The sequence below is a fragment of the Tachysurus vachellii genome, chromosome 3, assembly GCF_030014155.1.
Source record: "Tachysurus vachellii isolate PV-2020 chromosome 3, HZAU_Pvac_v1, whole genome shotgun sequence".
NCBI lineage: Eukaryota > Metazoa > Chordata > Actinopteri > Siluriformes > Bagridae > Tachysurus > Tachysurus vachellii.
In genome coordinates, this window is record NC_083462.1 from 20,625,178 (window position 1) to 20,639,759 (window position 14,582).

Here is a 14,582-nt window from a genome sequence, read left to right on the forward strand (position 1 = left end):
GTATGACAGGTTTTGGAAATTGAACTCAAGTCAAAAATTGTATACTGTATGTTTTGCCTATGGCTTTTTCACAAGCTACTGATCTGTTGCTATGTTACTGTACATAAAGTATTATCTACCTCATCCTTCATGGAGGTGAAGGTGAAGCTATTGTAATAAACTGGATGCTGGAGCACTGATTTTATTGAAGTTTTGCAATACAGACAAACTTCATCTACAGTAAAATAAGAAAGACTATTTACTAACAGTATAGCAAATGAGTGTAGCTTTTATGTGATGTCATTTTGTTTTGGATGTTTTGCTAGACATCCTTTCATTTTTCCCTTGTTCAGGAGTCCTTAGTCTAAGTTACCAAGATCTAAAAGCTAATGCACCAACATAATTTACCTTCATATTGATGATGTTAAGATTTCGCTAAAAGGTATTCTTTTTAAATGATACACAAGATGCTGGCTATCTTTGTGCTGTGTGCGGTTTATCCCACATCACACACACGGATACACACACGTTATTTGATATTTTAGTAAATCAGGGCCTCAGGGTATGTTTTTATTTCAGTCCAATTTCTGCAATCTCTGATCAAAATCGGTTAATACTGTTAGTGTGTATTGAAAAACCAGTTCAGCTTTGAAAACGTATTATGACATGCTTTAATCTATTTCTTAGATATAACTTGGTATGATAATGATGTTATAGCTCAATCAGTATAATTGCTATGCGTTTACAGTTTACTTGGTTAGTTGGTTATTAATGTCATGTGTTTAAAGCTTAAATGCGTAAGATGGCTTGCCTCTAAGGCCGCCTGCCTCCTTGAAGGCTTTCCTGGCGCGCGCCGCCTGAGGTCCTGTTCAGACGAGACACAAAGCAGAGGAGTGGCACAGCGGCACGTACACCGATACACAGCTTCAGAGAGCATGCAGAGTGAAACAGGGCAGACGTGTAACTGTGTTAATGTGGTTAAAGCAAATCAGATGCACATAAGAGATGCGACGATATATCAAGTGGACACAGCAAAACGACACCACAGCGGTTATGTGACCAGAGAGACACAGAGGCGCATGCAGTGCAGTGTTTGTTTGAGTAGAAGTGACTGAGTTGTAACTAAATTTAAACTAAAACAATTCATTTCAAGCTACAGATGAGTTTTAATGTCTTTTGTGTCTAATCTCTGTTATTGTACCTGTACTTTTATTCGAAGTCATCATAACTCTATTTTACCTCTTTTTGAATTGTAAATGATTTCTTATGATCTATAATAATGCCCCATATTAAAATAATGTTTTAACTCAAATCTCCACTCAATTCTACCCGAATCTATCAAAATTCCTGACAAATCGAACTTAATTCTCTACAAATCGAATTCAATTCTTCCTTAATCTACAGTAACTTAATTTTGCTGAACCTAACTCAATTCTGGCTAAATCTAATTCAATTCTCTACAAATCTCTCAATTCTCTATAAGTTTACTCAATTCTGCCCAAATCTGCTTCAAATCAAACTCTATTCTCTACAAATCTAACCAAATTCTAACCAAAACAATAAAATTCTTTACAAATCTAATTTAAATCTTTTCGAATCTAACTCACTTCTCTACTATTTTAAATCAAATCTCTAGCAATCTAACACTATACTCTACAAATCTAAATCAATTACAGGTCTAACTCAATTCTGGCTTAATCTAACTCAGTTAGCACAAATCTAACTACATTGTGCACAAATGTAACTCAATTTTTTTTGCTTGAATCAAACTAAATTCTCTGTACATCTTACACAATATAGCCTATATTTAATTAATTTCAGCCTTTATTTAGTGCATTAAGACCATTATAGTGTATTTTTTTACTTAAGAAGACGTCCATCACACATAATTTCTATAGTCTAGAAATAATACATGTAGAGCTTATGAATATGTTTATCCGAGTGCAAACCCGATTGCAACGTTACAAACCTTAATGAGAAATTTCTCACATTCATTTTAATTAAAGCGTTAACGCTGAATAAGTTGCTTTTACGATTCTGCACAGGTCAGAGTTTTTCTTTTAACAGATGTTCTCTTAGTTGATTAATTAATGTACCGTAAATCAACATGTTACTTTAAACACATGCTAATTTAGTCTGCATATTAGACTGTATTGTGTTTTATGCTCAATGGCTTGCGATATGTTTTCAAATAACCTCACGCTTCTTTTTTTTTCATTCTACAGCATATGTTCCAATAGTCAATCAATTGTAATAACTCTATCTCATCATGCTTTTTTCTTTTCTTTTAAAACCTTTTGTGTTCTTGTGTCTGTGGTGGACAATTGGAATTTCACTTCTTTAAACTCACATCGCAAATCAGAATTCAGCGAATCATTGTGAAATTCTCTCGGAACACAAATGCTAATGTGGTACTGATGAATTCACTGACATTTGTTTGATTAACTTCTTAACCTACTTCATGAAAACCCATTATTGTTCCCGGAGCTGTCGAGCCCAAGCGTCACTCATTTCTCTCTATCTGAGCTGAGGCGTGTCACGGCCTCAGCTGCTAACGCTCCGGTAAACAACAGATGTCAATCTGGAGCGAGACGAGGAGAAGACAGCGTGCTGGAGAGCCAAGACGGTGACATGATCTCTTCAGACTGTATACGACTTCTGGAGATGTGTAATTAGGGATTTTATTTGCCTCAGGAGGACAGGATGCTCTTAAACTGTGGAACCTGGCAACACATGCATAATGAGATACTGCTTTTGCAGAATTTGTTGGCAGAAGTTTACATTTAAGTTGAATTTTGGTTATTATGAAATAGCAAATCCATCATGACAGCATTAATTTGATACCTGTTCGGCCATCGCCCTTAAGCTGAGCTGGCATGTGAAATAGCCTTTTTATTATTTGTATCGAGTATCATGCTGAAATGTTTCTTTGCTTTCTAGTTTGGCTAATGTGCCCTTTATTCAAATGTCACTGAGAAACTGAAATGCATTTCATTAGCAGGATATTTCTTGCCACTTTATACAGACTAACACAGACATGCTGTGATTTCACTTCAGTTTGTCACTTAAATTATCAAACTTGCATAGAATTAAATCTATATTTCTTTTATAGCCAGCGAGTTAAAGAACTGATTTGATCATTTTTAAAAAAAAAAAAAACTTACTTAAGTCCATAAAAAACACCTTTCTTTCACTGTGTTTATGGGGACATTTGGACTTACAAATAGAGTTTTTTTGTGATTATTGTTGGCTATAAATGCTTGTCGCTTGCTGTGTCTTTCTTCAAATACTTTGATGCAATGTGACTTGCAGTGCTTTTTGTGCTTAAATTTGTGAAATTGTAGAAAAAAGGATTCTTCTTTTAAACTCCTAAGAGTGAAGATTCATACAGTATGTTTTTCTATGATAGCTGTACTGAATATGTGTTTTAGTGATGTCTCAGTTATTGACATGTATGTAAATAGCTACATTTATACATGTTTTTAGGATGTTCACAAAATTAGTTCCATCATATTAGAACAACAAACAATTGTTCTCTAACTAGCATCGGAAAACTTATTGACATTGGAGACTCCTTCCATAAGCATTAAATAAAATGTCCATAAAAATAAACCTAAAATAAAAAACTTAACCGTATCAAAGACGACATGTTTTTTTTAACAACAGCATGTTTTTAATAATTTTTTTTAGTCTTGGATTATGGCAAGTGTCAAACCTTGATGTCCTGGTGTACCGGAGATAGCAGCTAATATTTCTACACTAGAAAAAAATTAATGTATTCGAACGAGTGCATTAAGATAAACTTGTGATTTGTCTCAGCAGCTTTTACTAATGTCTCGTACTATTGTACTAACTAAATTGTTATAAGATGCTTTCAACAGTTTGTCGGCAATTTTAAAGAAAACAAACAAAATATGTTTATGTAGGTGTTATAAAGAGCTTATAAAGATGTAATGAAGCTTTACGAATGCATCAAAGTAACATATTTTCCTTGTCTCTCAGTGACATGTTGAGGTCAGATTTTTGATACGTTTAAAAGATGTTACTCGTAAATAAAGAATTAACTTTCAGTTTAATCAAAATTATTTTTTAACAAATTAAATTGAAATCGATGACATTTTAACAAATGAAAATAACATTTTTAGTTTTATTATAATAAAATTTTTATTTATTAAAAAATATACATAACCCAAACTGTTGCTTCCTCGTGTTATTATTATTATTATTATTATTATTATTATTATTATTATTATTATTATTATTATTATTATTATTTATGTTTTATATCCCCCACCCCTCATTTTAAGGAGTCTCACCATATGTGTGTTTATACTCGCTGGATCATCTCTGGCCACAGAGTAAAGCTTCTGAAAAAGCAAAAACCTACGTTAGAAGGATCAGAGTGTATCATTCTCTCCCCAGTTCGGTGTGTTACAGCTCATAAGTGTGTGTGTTTCCTGAGGTGACCACTTAGACTTTTTCGATCAGTGTTCACTAGTGCACTGAATGATAAACTTAGTTCTCCCTTCTCCTGACAAGAGCTCGAGTATCTGCAACATACAAGACTGCCTTAACATTCAACATTCATTTTATCTTTCTCAAGACACTGAATCACATAATAAACACTGCACAGCGAGCGACAATCCAGCTATAAGCTACAGCGCTTTGGAAGGATAAATATTATTACTAGCACTACATCCAGTGTAAGTCATGTGTAGCTGGACGATGCAGTATTTTAATCAAAATTTCAAACGGATTGACACGGAGGATTTAAAGGAGCATTTGGTGCACCAATGAGAAAATCCATGCAGGATTGAATAATCTGATTATTTGGAAAAGAATTTCAGGGATTTGGTATATTTACTTTTGAACGCATCCATGCTTCCAGTTCTTGAGTTTTATCTCACATGATTTTTCTGTTCTCAGCATATTCTAAAGAATATAAATATAAATATGAAATGTGTTTCCCTAGTTTTTAAGTGACATTTAGCATTTTTAATTTCTTATACTTCTTTTTAGAGATATTACTAACACAGGAGAGAAATTTCTTCAAGTCCAAAGTCATACTGCTATCAGTTTCATTGTAAATAAGCAATTTTGGATTAATTAATTAATGAAAATCTTTAAACATTATGCAGAACCTTTCCTTCTCTCTTTCTCTCTCTCTCTCTTTTTACATTTTTAAATCTTTCTTATTTTTATTAGTTTACCTTAATTTTGTTTACGTTTTAGTTAGCTATTCATATTAACCTTCTTTCATTTACATTGGAAAGTGAAATTTTTCTTTCATTTTAGACAAATCAAATCTTGAAATAATTGATGATGAAAAACAGCTTGTCTCTTATTGGGATTCTTGTATGATTTATGTTTCATTAATTGAACTATCTTAAGGTGTTACTAAATATGACCGCATATTAGATTTTGCTACAGGTTTTACACCGGTTGCCCTTCCTGACAGAACCCTCCCATTTTATCTGGGCTTGGGATCGGCACTGAGAGTTAACTTTTCAGTAACTTGGTTGGGTAACAATCCCTGCTTGGGAATTGAACCCGGGCCACAGAAATTGAGGGTGCGGGATCCTACTGCTGGACCACCAGGAGCTTTAATTGCTAACTATGTCATTTACCTTAATTGAATTGCAGTGTTTTTTTAATTTGTGGTTGTTCTGCACTTTTATAAAAATTGACATGCTAATCTTATTAGTTTTGTTTTTTTAAATGAGCTTGCACAATGTGGGGCAAATTTGAAACTGTAAAATTAGTTTTTATTACTGTAACACTGAAGACTTTTATATTCCAACTAAATGTTCAAAGTATCAAGTGATTGTTTATTAGACCATACTAGTAGTAAGTATCTGTATGTATGTGTCAGTAATTAATATATGTCGTAAAATGTTGAAAGTGTTGAAAAGTCATCTTTGAGAATGTGATTGAAAGGCGATAAGATTGTCTGGTGTTGTCTTTGAACAGGGGAGGAAGAAAAAGTGGTGAGACATTCATGTGACACTATGCCTTTTATTTATTGCACCGAATAATGCAGATACTATGTCATTACTAGCCGTGTTGCACATCATGCCATCATGCAGGACGTCTAAAAACAGGGTCGATTGGCAGGAAAGGTGACTTTTATAATAACATATCTGTCGAATACCAAACGGAATACTTTACAAAGTGTTGTACATTGAAAGCATGTATGTTTTGTGTTTTGTATAGTATTTTGTATAGTATTCGCTCCAACTTTTTGCCACACAGTAAGCGGCATATGTATAGCTTGTTAATTATTGAAAGCCATAATAAACAGTGTAAGATTTAGAAAATTTGATTGGGATGCACGGCTCAAAGGCATGGTGTCACAATGAATAAGAATGATTAAAGTAGAAAGGAAGAGCAGGGAAGGCGTATTTAATGAAAGGTGAGGCGGCTATCAGTTAATGTGCATCTTGAAATCCACCACAGCGTGAAATGATGGTGACAGTTGCTCTCGGTCTGCATGCATGAACACGCACCCGCACACACATACACACACTCATAGTGAATTACATACAGAAATAGAATTATGCAGACAGAAAGAAAGCCAGATACAGCGCACACACACATACAGTACACACATATACACGCTCAGGCAAATATCACTTCACTGCAGGCAGAGAGTCTTTACCAGGTGGCAAACAGGGGTCGTCACAGTATAATGTATGGGCTTTTTATTGGATGGCAACAGGATGACACATGGGGATGGACAGGGTGGAAAAAGGAGGAAACTTATTAGAAATGAATGAGTGAAAGTGACTCTTTGGGAGTGTCCCTGCAGCACAATTTGGGCTACTGGGACTTAATGAATTGTGGGTTAGTCCCAACTAGTTCAATGGGTCTGAATATAAAAAAGGTCTTCACTTTTGGTATATTTTTAAAAAATGCATATGTTTAAGACAACAGACCTTTTTTAAAAAAAAGAAATGGGATGACACATGAATGAAATATGAAAACAAAATCAAAAGCAAGGGCAATATGAAAAAATCTATCTTCAGCCATAAAAGTTGTCATCACCGGACATCAGTGACCAGAAATCATATCTATTAGCTAATGACCAGCTGCCCATAATGTCCTTAGATAATATCCATCAATCATAAACCTACTATAAATATAATTCAGAAAAGTGCTTTATTTATATAATAAAAACGCCCAAATGAGAGATGAGTATAGACAGGACATGCTCTGATCTCTGATTACTGTCGACTAAAAGTGAACATGGTCGCCACTGATATTCGCAGGCTAGTGCAACATACTATCTGTCTTTATCACTGTCAGTGCTATCATGACCAATAAAGCTATTCTCCTTACTCCAAAGGCCCACGTTCAGTGGTGTTCTAGATAAATCTTAGCAAGCAAACGACTATCAGGCTTTATCACATTCTCTAGTCGCTCAGAATTCTTATCCAATCTTGACATTACCGGTACTCCATAAGCAGATTTACCATAGGCTTTAATGTAATGTTGCAAATACCTGCAATTTATGCTCTTCTGATCGGTGTATTTATCATCAGCTCAAGCGACGAATCCAAAACAATCTCCTCAGAGAAAAACAGCACTGCTCTGATGGATAACCGCTCAAGAAATCGTGCCAACATGTCCATAATTACGTTCTGGATACAGAACACGATCCTGTGCAAAATTCATAGGAATTCTAATTCTAATTAGCCGGATTTATTGAATCTATTTGGATAAGCTATGACACAGATTGATGTAACCGTTTTCCAGTTAACAAAATGATGTCCTCAAGAGTTACAACATTATTTTATTAAAAAAGAACATTATGTCTGATGTCCTTTAAATGTTTCAAGAATATTTTCCTTCTTATAGCATCACCAAAAGGACCCAAATTGAAGAATGTTCCCCGGTGCCATTATTTCAACATCCGTTATAAACATATGTATTATTCATAAAGTTGCCAAAACAAGATGGTGGATTTTGTTGAATTTACATCTAGCATGACTGATGTTTGTGTTTCTTTATATATGCAGAGCCTGAGGAACTTCAGGAACTTTGTTGGTGATACACTCAAAGGTTAACTGAGGACATGTAGAACCTAAGCAATGAAGTGGTTCTAATGAGAACTGCTTTTGTATCCCAGAAAAATGGAGACTTGCGAAAAAAACCTTCTTCAAGTTATCTTTGGTTCATCTTTATCTATGGTTAATGGAAACCTGTGTTTATTGGTATCTGCATAGAACTTTAAAGTGTTTCCTATAAGGACAAATTAAATAACATTTTAACACCAAGGGTGATCAGTTAAAGTTTGTAAATGTTTACTTACAAAAAATCACATTCTAAAGAATCCTAGTAGGTTCATATTTAGCAAACTACAAACTGTATTTTCCCATGAACTCAGTTTTGTTCTAAAGATTCATCTCATCATCTCCAGCTATGGCTACCAGGACATTGTTTGTTAACTGGGAGGTAACTTGTATAAATTGTACAATATGAATTCATATGAATTTGCACAGAAGATACAGGACAATGTGGCTTACAGCATATTAGGATCAATATAATGGAGAAGAAAAAAGAGCTGCACCTACCTTCCAGGCTCTTGGTGTCCACAAGGTCAAAAACAATGATGGCAACTGCAGACCAGGTGATGATGAGGGCCAGGACTAGTACCCAGGCCACAGGGGAACTGAAGGTGGTATACAGATCATCCATCACAGTGCGTTTGGACACTCGTGTAGCTGGAGCACTCGACTCACCTCCTTTGCTCTCAAGGACAGTGGTGGTGGTGGAGGTCCGTGCTACAGAAAAACACACAGATATTTAGAGAGACCTTGTATGATATTTAGGAGTACAAACAAAATGCATTTTTGCATTGTCAGACATGAGGAAACTCACAGGACATCTATAAATACTGTAGTGATAATGGTGATACAAAAAGTATGTTACTAAACAGAATATGATCCATATTCCCTTAAGCTGGCAAAGAATATTTCTGTTTTCTTTTTCTGAGTCTGCATTGCACTGATTGATGATGTAACTAAAATTTTCTTTAAGCGTAGGTCTATAGTTAGAGGATCTTTAACGTACAATCGGTTATCAAGTTATCGCAAATTTGTTTGTTACAGAACTCTGTTATAGAATATATTTTATTGGGATCATCTTATACTGTGTTATATAAGTAATAATTTTAAGACTATTGTCATCACACATACTTTGGGATAGGAGTTTTTTGTTGTCCTCCACTGTCTTGGATCGACAGAATCCAGAAACATTGCTGAATGAATAGGACTGCACTGATGTATGTCACTTATTGTTAAAATAATTCCAAGGTCAGTGAAAAGAATATAGCTTCCTTTATATCAATAGAGAAGAGGTATTGATGTGGCTGTTTCTGTCAAAAGGTTAGTTCTAAATGGATATAAATCTGAAGCACAAAGCAGGCTGAATTGCCACTCAGTGATTCCTTACACACTCCACACATGGCCTTTGTAAACACTGTTCCTTTTACAGAGCACCTTATTGATTTGGTCCAATAGGATCTAATTTTAGGCCGAAGCAGGGATTGATTCTCGGATGAGCCATTGTGATTCTGCTTATGGTTTTCTCCAGTGTGATATGCAGCTCATCTGGTGTGCATCTATGAGAAGATGGAACTCTGCACGATGCCTGAGATGACCTGCGGAAGATAAAATCAGCCTACCATGCTTTTCAAACAGGCTCTGCTGCAGCTACAGGGATGTATGTGTGTGTGTGTGTGTGTGTGTGTGTGTGTGTGTCTGTGTTGAGCTCAGCCCACCTGTCACAGCCTTTCACAGTATACTGTGTTGTCGCTTTGGGGATTAGTCAAGCTCTCTCTAATTGCTGACTCAAGAAAGTGCATTTGCTGAGCTTCCACTGTGCTCACTTTGCTAAAAACAACAGATAGCCTTCAGGGACTATTATGTTAGTGTGTTTGCTGTGTGGGATCAAAAATGGTGGCCACAGGTCAAATGCTTGTGTGATACAAAAATTATTGCTCACTGTTCTAACTAAAGCTAATAAACAACAGCTACAAAATCTGGATTTTGTGGATTTTGTTTTTCCTTGAATTTGCAGACCCTGAAGAGCTAAATGTCCTTCTGTAAGCAGCTGACCTTTCTACTCTTAGAAACAATGGTTCAGTCTAAAGTTCTAAGGATTCCTTGGTTGATCCTTTATAAGAACAATTACTGTTCTCTGTTGATTCACTTCAACAGAGAACCCAAGAGAACCTTTACCTGTTCAATCAATCCTTAAAAAACCCTTGTTTAATAAACAACCTAAATAAATCCAACCATACAATCATTCTGAATATGTGAAGTATTGAATACTGAAGACATTTACGATCAGTATATGATACGATATGATATGATCAGCATCAAGTATATAATTTTTTTAACCTCACGAGTCTGATATAAAATGATACAGGACTCTGATGACTTTCAGTGTGAGATGTGTGTGTTTTCCCTCTGTTGGGACTTTTAGAAAATTAACAAGCACTTGGGTCGTCTCAGAAAGCAGAAATAGGTTTGATATCATTGTTTACTTTGATGATAAAAACATTAACTAACTAATTTTGTGTTTTTTGGAACATTTCTATGAATATTTTGCCCATAGGTGGCTACATAAATACAGACAGACTTATGAAAATCGACAAATTTTTGAAGCACTGAGTATTAACCAAAATAGTTGGAAATTTCTTTTTGGCCGCTAAGAAAAATCGATAATTGTGCCTTCAAAGGATAAACCAAAGAACAACTTCAGTGTTCTTGTATTGTAAGTGATTTTCTACATAGTGTTCCATCAGATGGACAAACAATCAAATCTCGGTCCAAATCCTAATCTTATCCACTTCCAACTTTTGGTCCAAATATAAATTCAGAGACCAGGTTAAGACAAATTTAGAGACCAAGTTGCCAGACTTATGTGGTGACCTGGTACTTGTATTCAAATTCCATCTCTAAGATAAGGGCAGAAAATGTGCCCAAAGCCCTTGTCATTGTGTTGAGACTTATGGCACCTAACATGTATCTAGAAATGTTGAAGGAACCAAGTCAGCAGATGGACAATCCACCATTACTTCCCTGACATACTGACATTTTAAATAGAGCTTATTTACCTCCGTCTGACAGCTTCCACTGTTACATCAGAATATCAAATTCAGTTTTAAGTCTCCACAACAATAAGCTATTTCACGCAAGGCTGAAATCCATTTAGTTGTCTTTCATCACAATAATAATTGCTTTTGAAAGTAACTTCATCACCAGTCAGGGAAAATAGCTTTTGAGAAGTTTCCAAAACCTATTGAAATATCTGACCATAAATTCATTTATTTTTTCCCTCCTGGAACCTTGAAAACCTTTTGCAGTCTCTAAAAAGAAAAAAGAAGAAGAAGTAGAAGAAGCACATTACATTTACGGCCATATATGGAAATTAATTGCTTTCACCAATCCACAGAAAAATACAATTCGGTTAAGCTGAGTTAAGTAGTTATATTTCCTCTCAGACAGATTGAGCCATAATTCAATTGTTAGATATCTGAAAATCCTTTACGGTCTGCATGTTTGAAAAGAGCATAACAGACAGCCGATGGGATATGTGATATGGAGTATTTTTAGCAGCCCTCAATCATGAAATTCCTCCATAAAATCGCTGTCTGAAATGGCCTCACTTGTCCCTACATTTGCTATAGCGCCGATTAAGTCATTTTCATGCCTTCAAAGCACAATAGACTCCACAGAAACATGTAGCCGATTGACTGTACCTTCCATCTCAGCGGTGAGATGCTGAAATCCCAATCTTAAGAGTTAATCAGAAGTAGTTTTCCTGTGGAAAGAGAGAACTGTTTCTTCTATTAGTGTCCTGATGAGAAAGTGGTGTTCCTGCCAGAACCTTTATCTTTCTTGTAAGGCCTCAGATCATGAAACCTGTTGATCAGACGAATTTTTAAAAAAATGCAAAAACTTTGAGGCTTCTTTGGGCTCAGATCATGCAAAACCACTGGAGCACAAAAGGGGTAAAAAAAAAAAAAAGAAGCTGGTAACCACTTGATCAATTATCCAAACCCTATGTTGCACGTTAGATCGTTCTTTGGTGCTGTTCCACAGAGGCACAGGCCACAGAGGGAGGGCCTGAATGCAACCTTATCCCTGAGCAGTTTGGGGAGTTTATTCTTAGAGCCCATAGCATGAGTGGTATTCTGCTTCGCCTTTTTAGGTCAGAGGCGTGACCTGAGAGCTGCTTCTATCAGCTATTAGCAGAAACACTGGCAAAGGATTCAGCAACACAAAGGCAAGATTTCAGTCTTACTGTGTACAGTGATCTCGTGGTGTCTGCTTGCTTATGGAGTCACTCATAAGATCTGTGTTTAAAAAGGTCATAGCTGTTGTCCTCCACAAAGGTCAGGACGTTAAAGATAACACCTTCCAATGTGTCCGCGTTCGAGTCTGCTCTTGTCTTCAGTGGGCATTATCTCACATACCTTGGTCACCTCTTAGTGTTCAAACTCACTATATTATAGGAATCACTATATTATTCAGGTATTCTGTCATTATAAAGCTTATTATTTGGTATCCATTATGAATTATTCAGGGACCACAGTGCAACTTATAGGGGAGGCTTAAGAAAGGAATGTGAGGTTTAAAAATGGATTTATTTAAATATTTATTTATTTTCCACAACTATTGGATTTACTCAAGGCAGTTCAGGTAGTGCATTTACAGCAGATGCCCTTATCCATAGCAACTTAGTGAAGGGATTTTTTTGGTTTATGGTATTTCGAATCACATCACAGGTATCATTTCTCTGGGAATATCTACAAGTCCTCCTGTGCTCGTCATTGGCCAGTTTAATTCCAGTTCCAGCTTCATGCCGAATTTCCTCCCACTGCCTTGCTCCTATTCTGTACACATTATGCTACATATGCCACTTAGCAAAGCAGTGCTGAGATTCTGAGGCTTTCACATTGGCACTTTAGACAGATACAGAGCACAGTTTAGATGAAATATTAATAATATGAAAGCTGTCATGAAGATTTGGTTGCACTGGAACTGTGCCGGTGGCTTAGTGGTTAGCACGTTCGCCTCACACCTCCAGGGGTTTGATTCCCGCCTCCGCCTTGTGTGTGTGGAGTTTGCATGTTCTCCCCGTGCCTCGGGGTTTCCTCCGGGTACTCTGGTTTCCTCCCCGGGTCCAAAGACATGCATGGTAGGTTGATTGGCATCTCTGGAAAATTGTCCGTAGTGTGTGAGCGAATGAGAGTGTGTGTGCCTTGCGATGGGTTGGCACTCAATTCAGGGTGTATCCTGTCTTGATGCCAGATGACACCTGAGATAGGCACAGGCACCCCTTGACCCGAGGTAGTTCAGATAAGCGGTAGAAAATGAGTGAGTGAGTGAGTGAGTGGAACTGTGGCACCATTCCCATGAACGTGAAGTCAGTTCATACTCAGGTCCACACTTGGACAACAACCTGCATGTGTGCTTTAGTTGATGATGACATTGTTAGTTTTCACAACATGTGTACCAAGAGTATCAGTGCAACATTTGGGGACATAGAAGAAGTAAGATGGCTTACTGCACATTATCGCATAATGTTTTTTTAAATTAATTTTATCCTAGTTAGCAACAAGCTAGCCAGCTAAGTTAGTGATCATGCTTCAGTGATATTTGCTTCCTCAGTCTTAGATATTTAATGTGAGTTGCTCTAAGGGAATCTGCCAAATGCAATAAAGGTCAAGTAAACACTGCTATAAACTGATGCAGTGACACCGCAAACCAGACAGCTTTTATTTTAAGGTTCTCACTCACTCATTTTCTACCGCTTATCCGAACTACCTCGGGTCACGAGGAGCCTGTGCCTATCTCAGGCGTCATCGGGCATCAAGGCAGGATACACCCTGGACGGAGTGCCAACCCATCACAGGGCACACACACTCTCAGTCACTCGCGCAATCACACACTACAGATAATTTTCCAGAGATGCCAATCAACCTACCATGCATGTCTTTGGACCAGGGAGGAAACTGGAGTACCCGGAGGAAACCCCCGAGGCACGGGGAGAACATGCAAACTCAACACACACAAGGCGGAGGCGGGAATCGAACTCACAACCCTGGAGGTGTGAGGCGAACTTCTTTTAAGGTTGATCTTTTATATTTTTTTAAAGCCATGTTGTATAAATCTATATTCTATAATCAGTGCTTACTCCATCTTGCCATTTTTTAAGAGGTCACAGCCTGGTGTGTTAATCTTCATGCCAGATCTTACCTTGAGCTTTGGAATGCAGCAAAATGCATTGTGCAATGCAAAACTCATAGCATTCAGCTTCTAATTTTGGTCTTCAGCATTAAGATGCGTATGAATTGAAGTAAAAGGAAAAATGTGCATTATGACGGCATCGCACCTGAGGCACATCAGCCAATCAGAAAAGCACAGTATGAGCTGTAATAGCATCATAGAACCGCATCATGCATGCAATACAATAATCCTCTACTTGTCTCGAGACACCACTGTGAGATTTAAATTTTATTACCTACAATTCCTCAGTTCCTCAACAAGCACAAACAGAAGCATGGATCTCCAGATCAGCTCAGGAGTAGC

General features: G+C 36.8%; 1 protein-coding gene across 9 annotated transcripts in view; it reads right to left on the bottom strand.

Moving 5' to 3' along the window:
* trdn (triadin) overlaps positions 1-12,125 on the bottom strand; it is a 65,595-nt gene extending 53,470 nt beyond the window's left edge. For 7 of the 9 annotated variants that reach the window (XM_060866224.1, XM_060866223.1, XM_060866227.1 and 4 more), the window contains exons 1-4: positions 11,747-12,125; positions 8,553-8,762; positions 6,638-6,676; positions 791-844 (exon numbers count right to left, since the gene is read on the bottom strand). In XM_060866224.1, coding sequence (XP_060722207.1) covers positions 791-844; positions 6,638-6,676; positions 8,553-8,762; positions 11,747-11,753 — 310 coding nt within the window. In that variant the 5' untranslated portion in view covers positions 11,754-12,125. The remainder of the gene's footprint in view (positions 1-790; positions 845-6,637; positions 6,677-8,552; positions 8,763-11,746) is intronic. The other 2 variants (XM_060866225.1, XM_060866228.1) reach the window with 2 other exon arrangements.
* Positions 12,126-14,582: the final 2,457 nt, after the last annotated feature.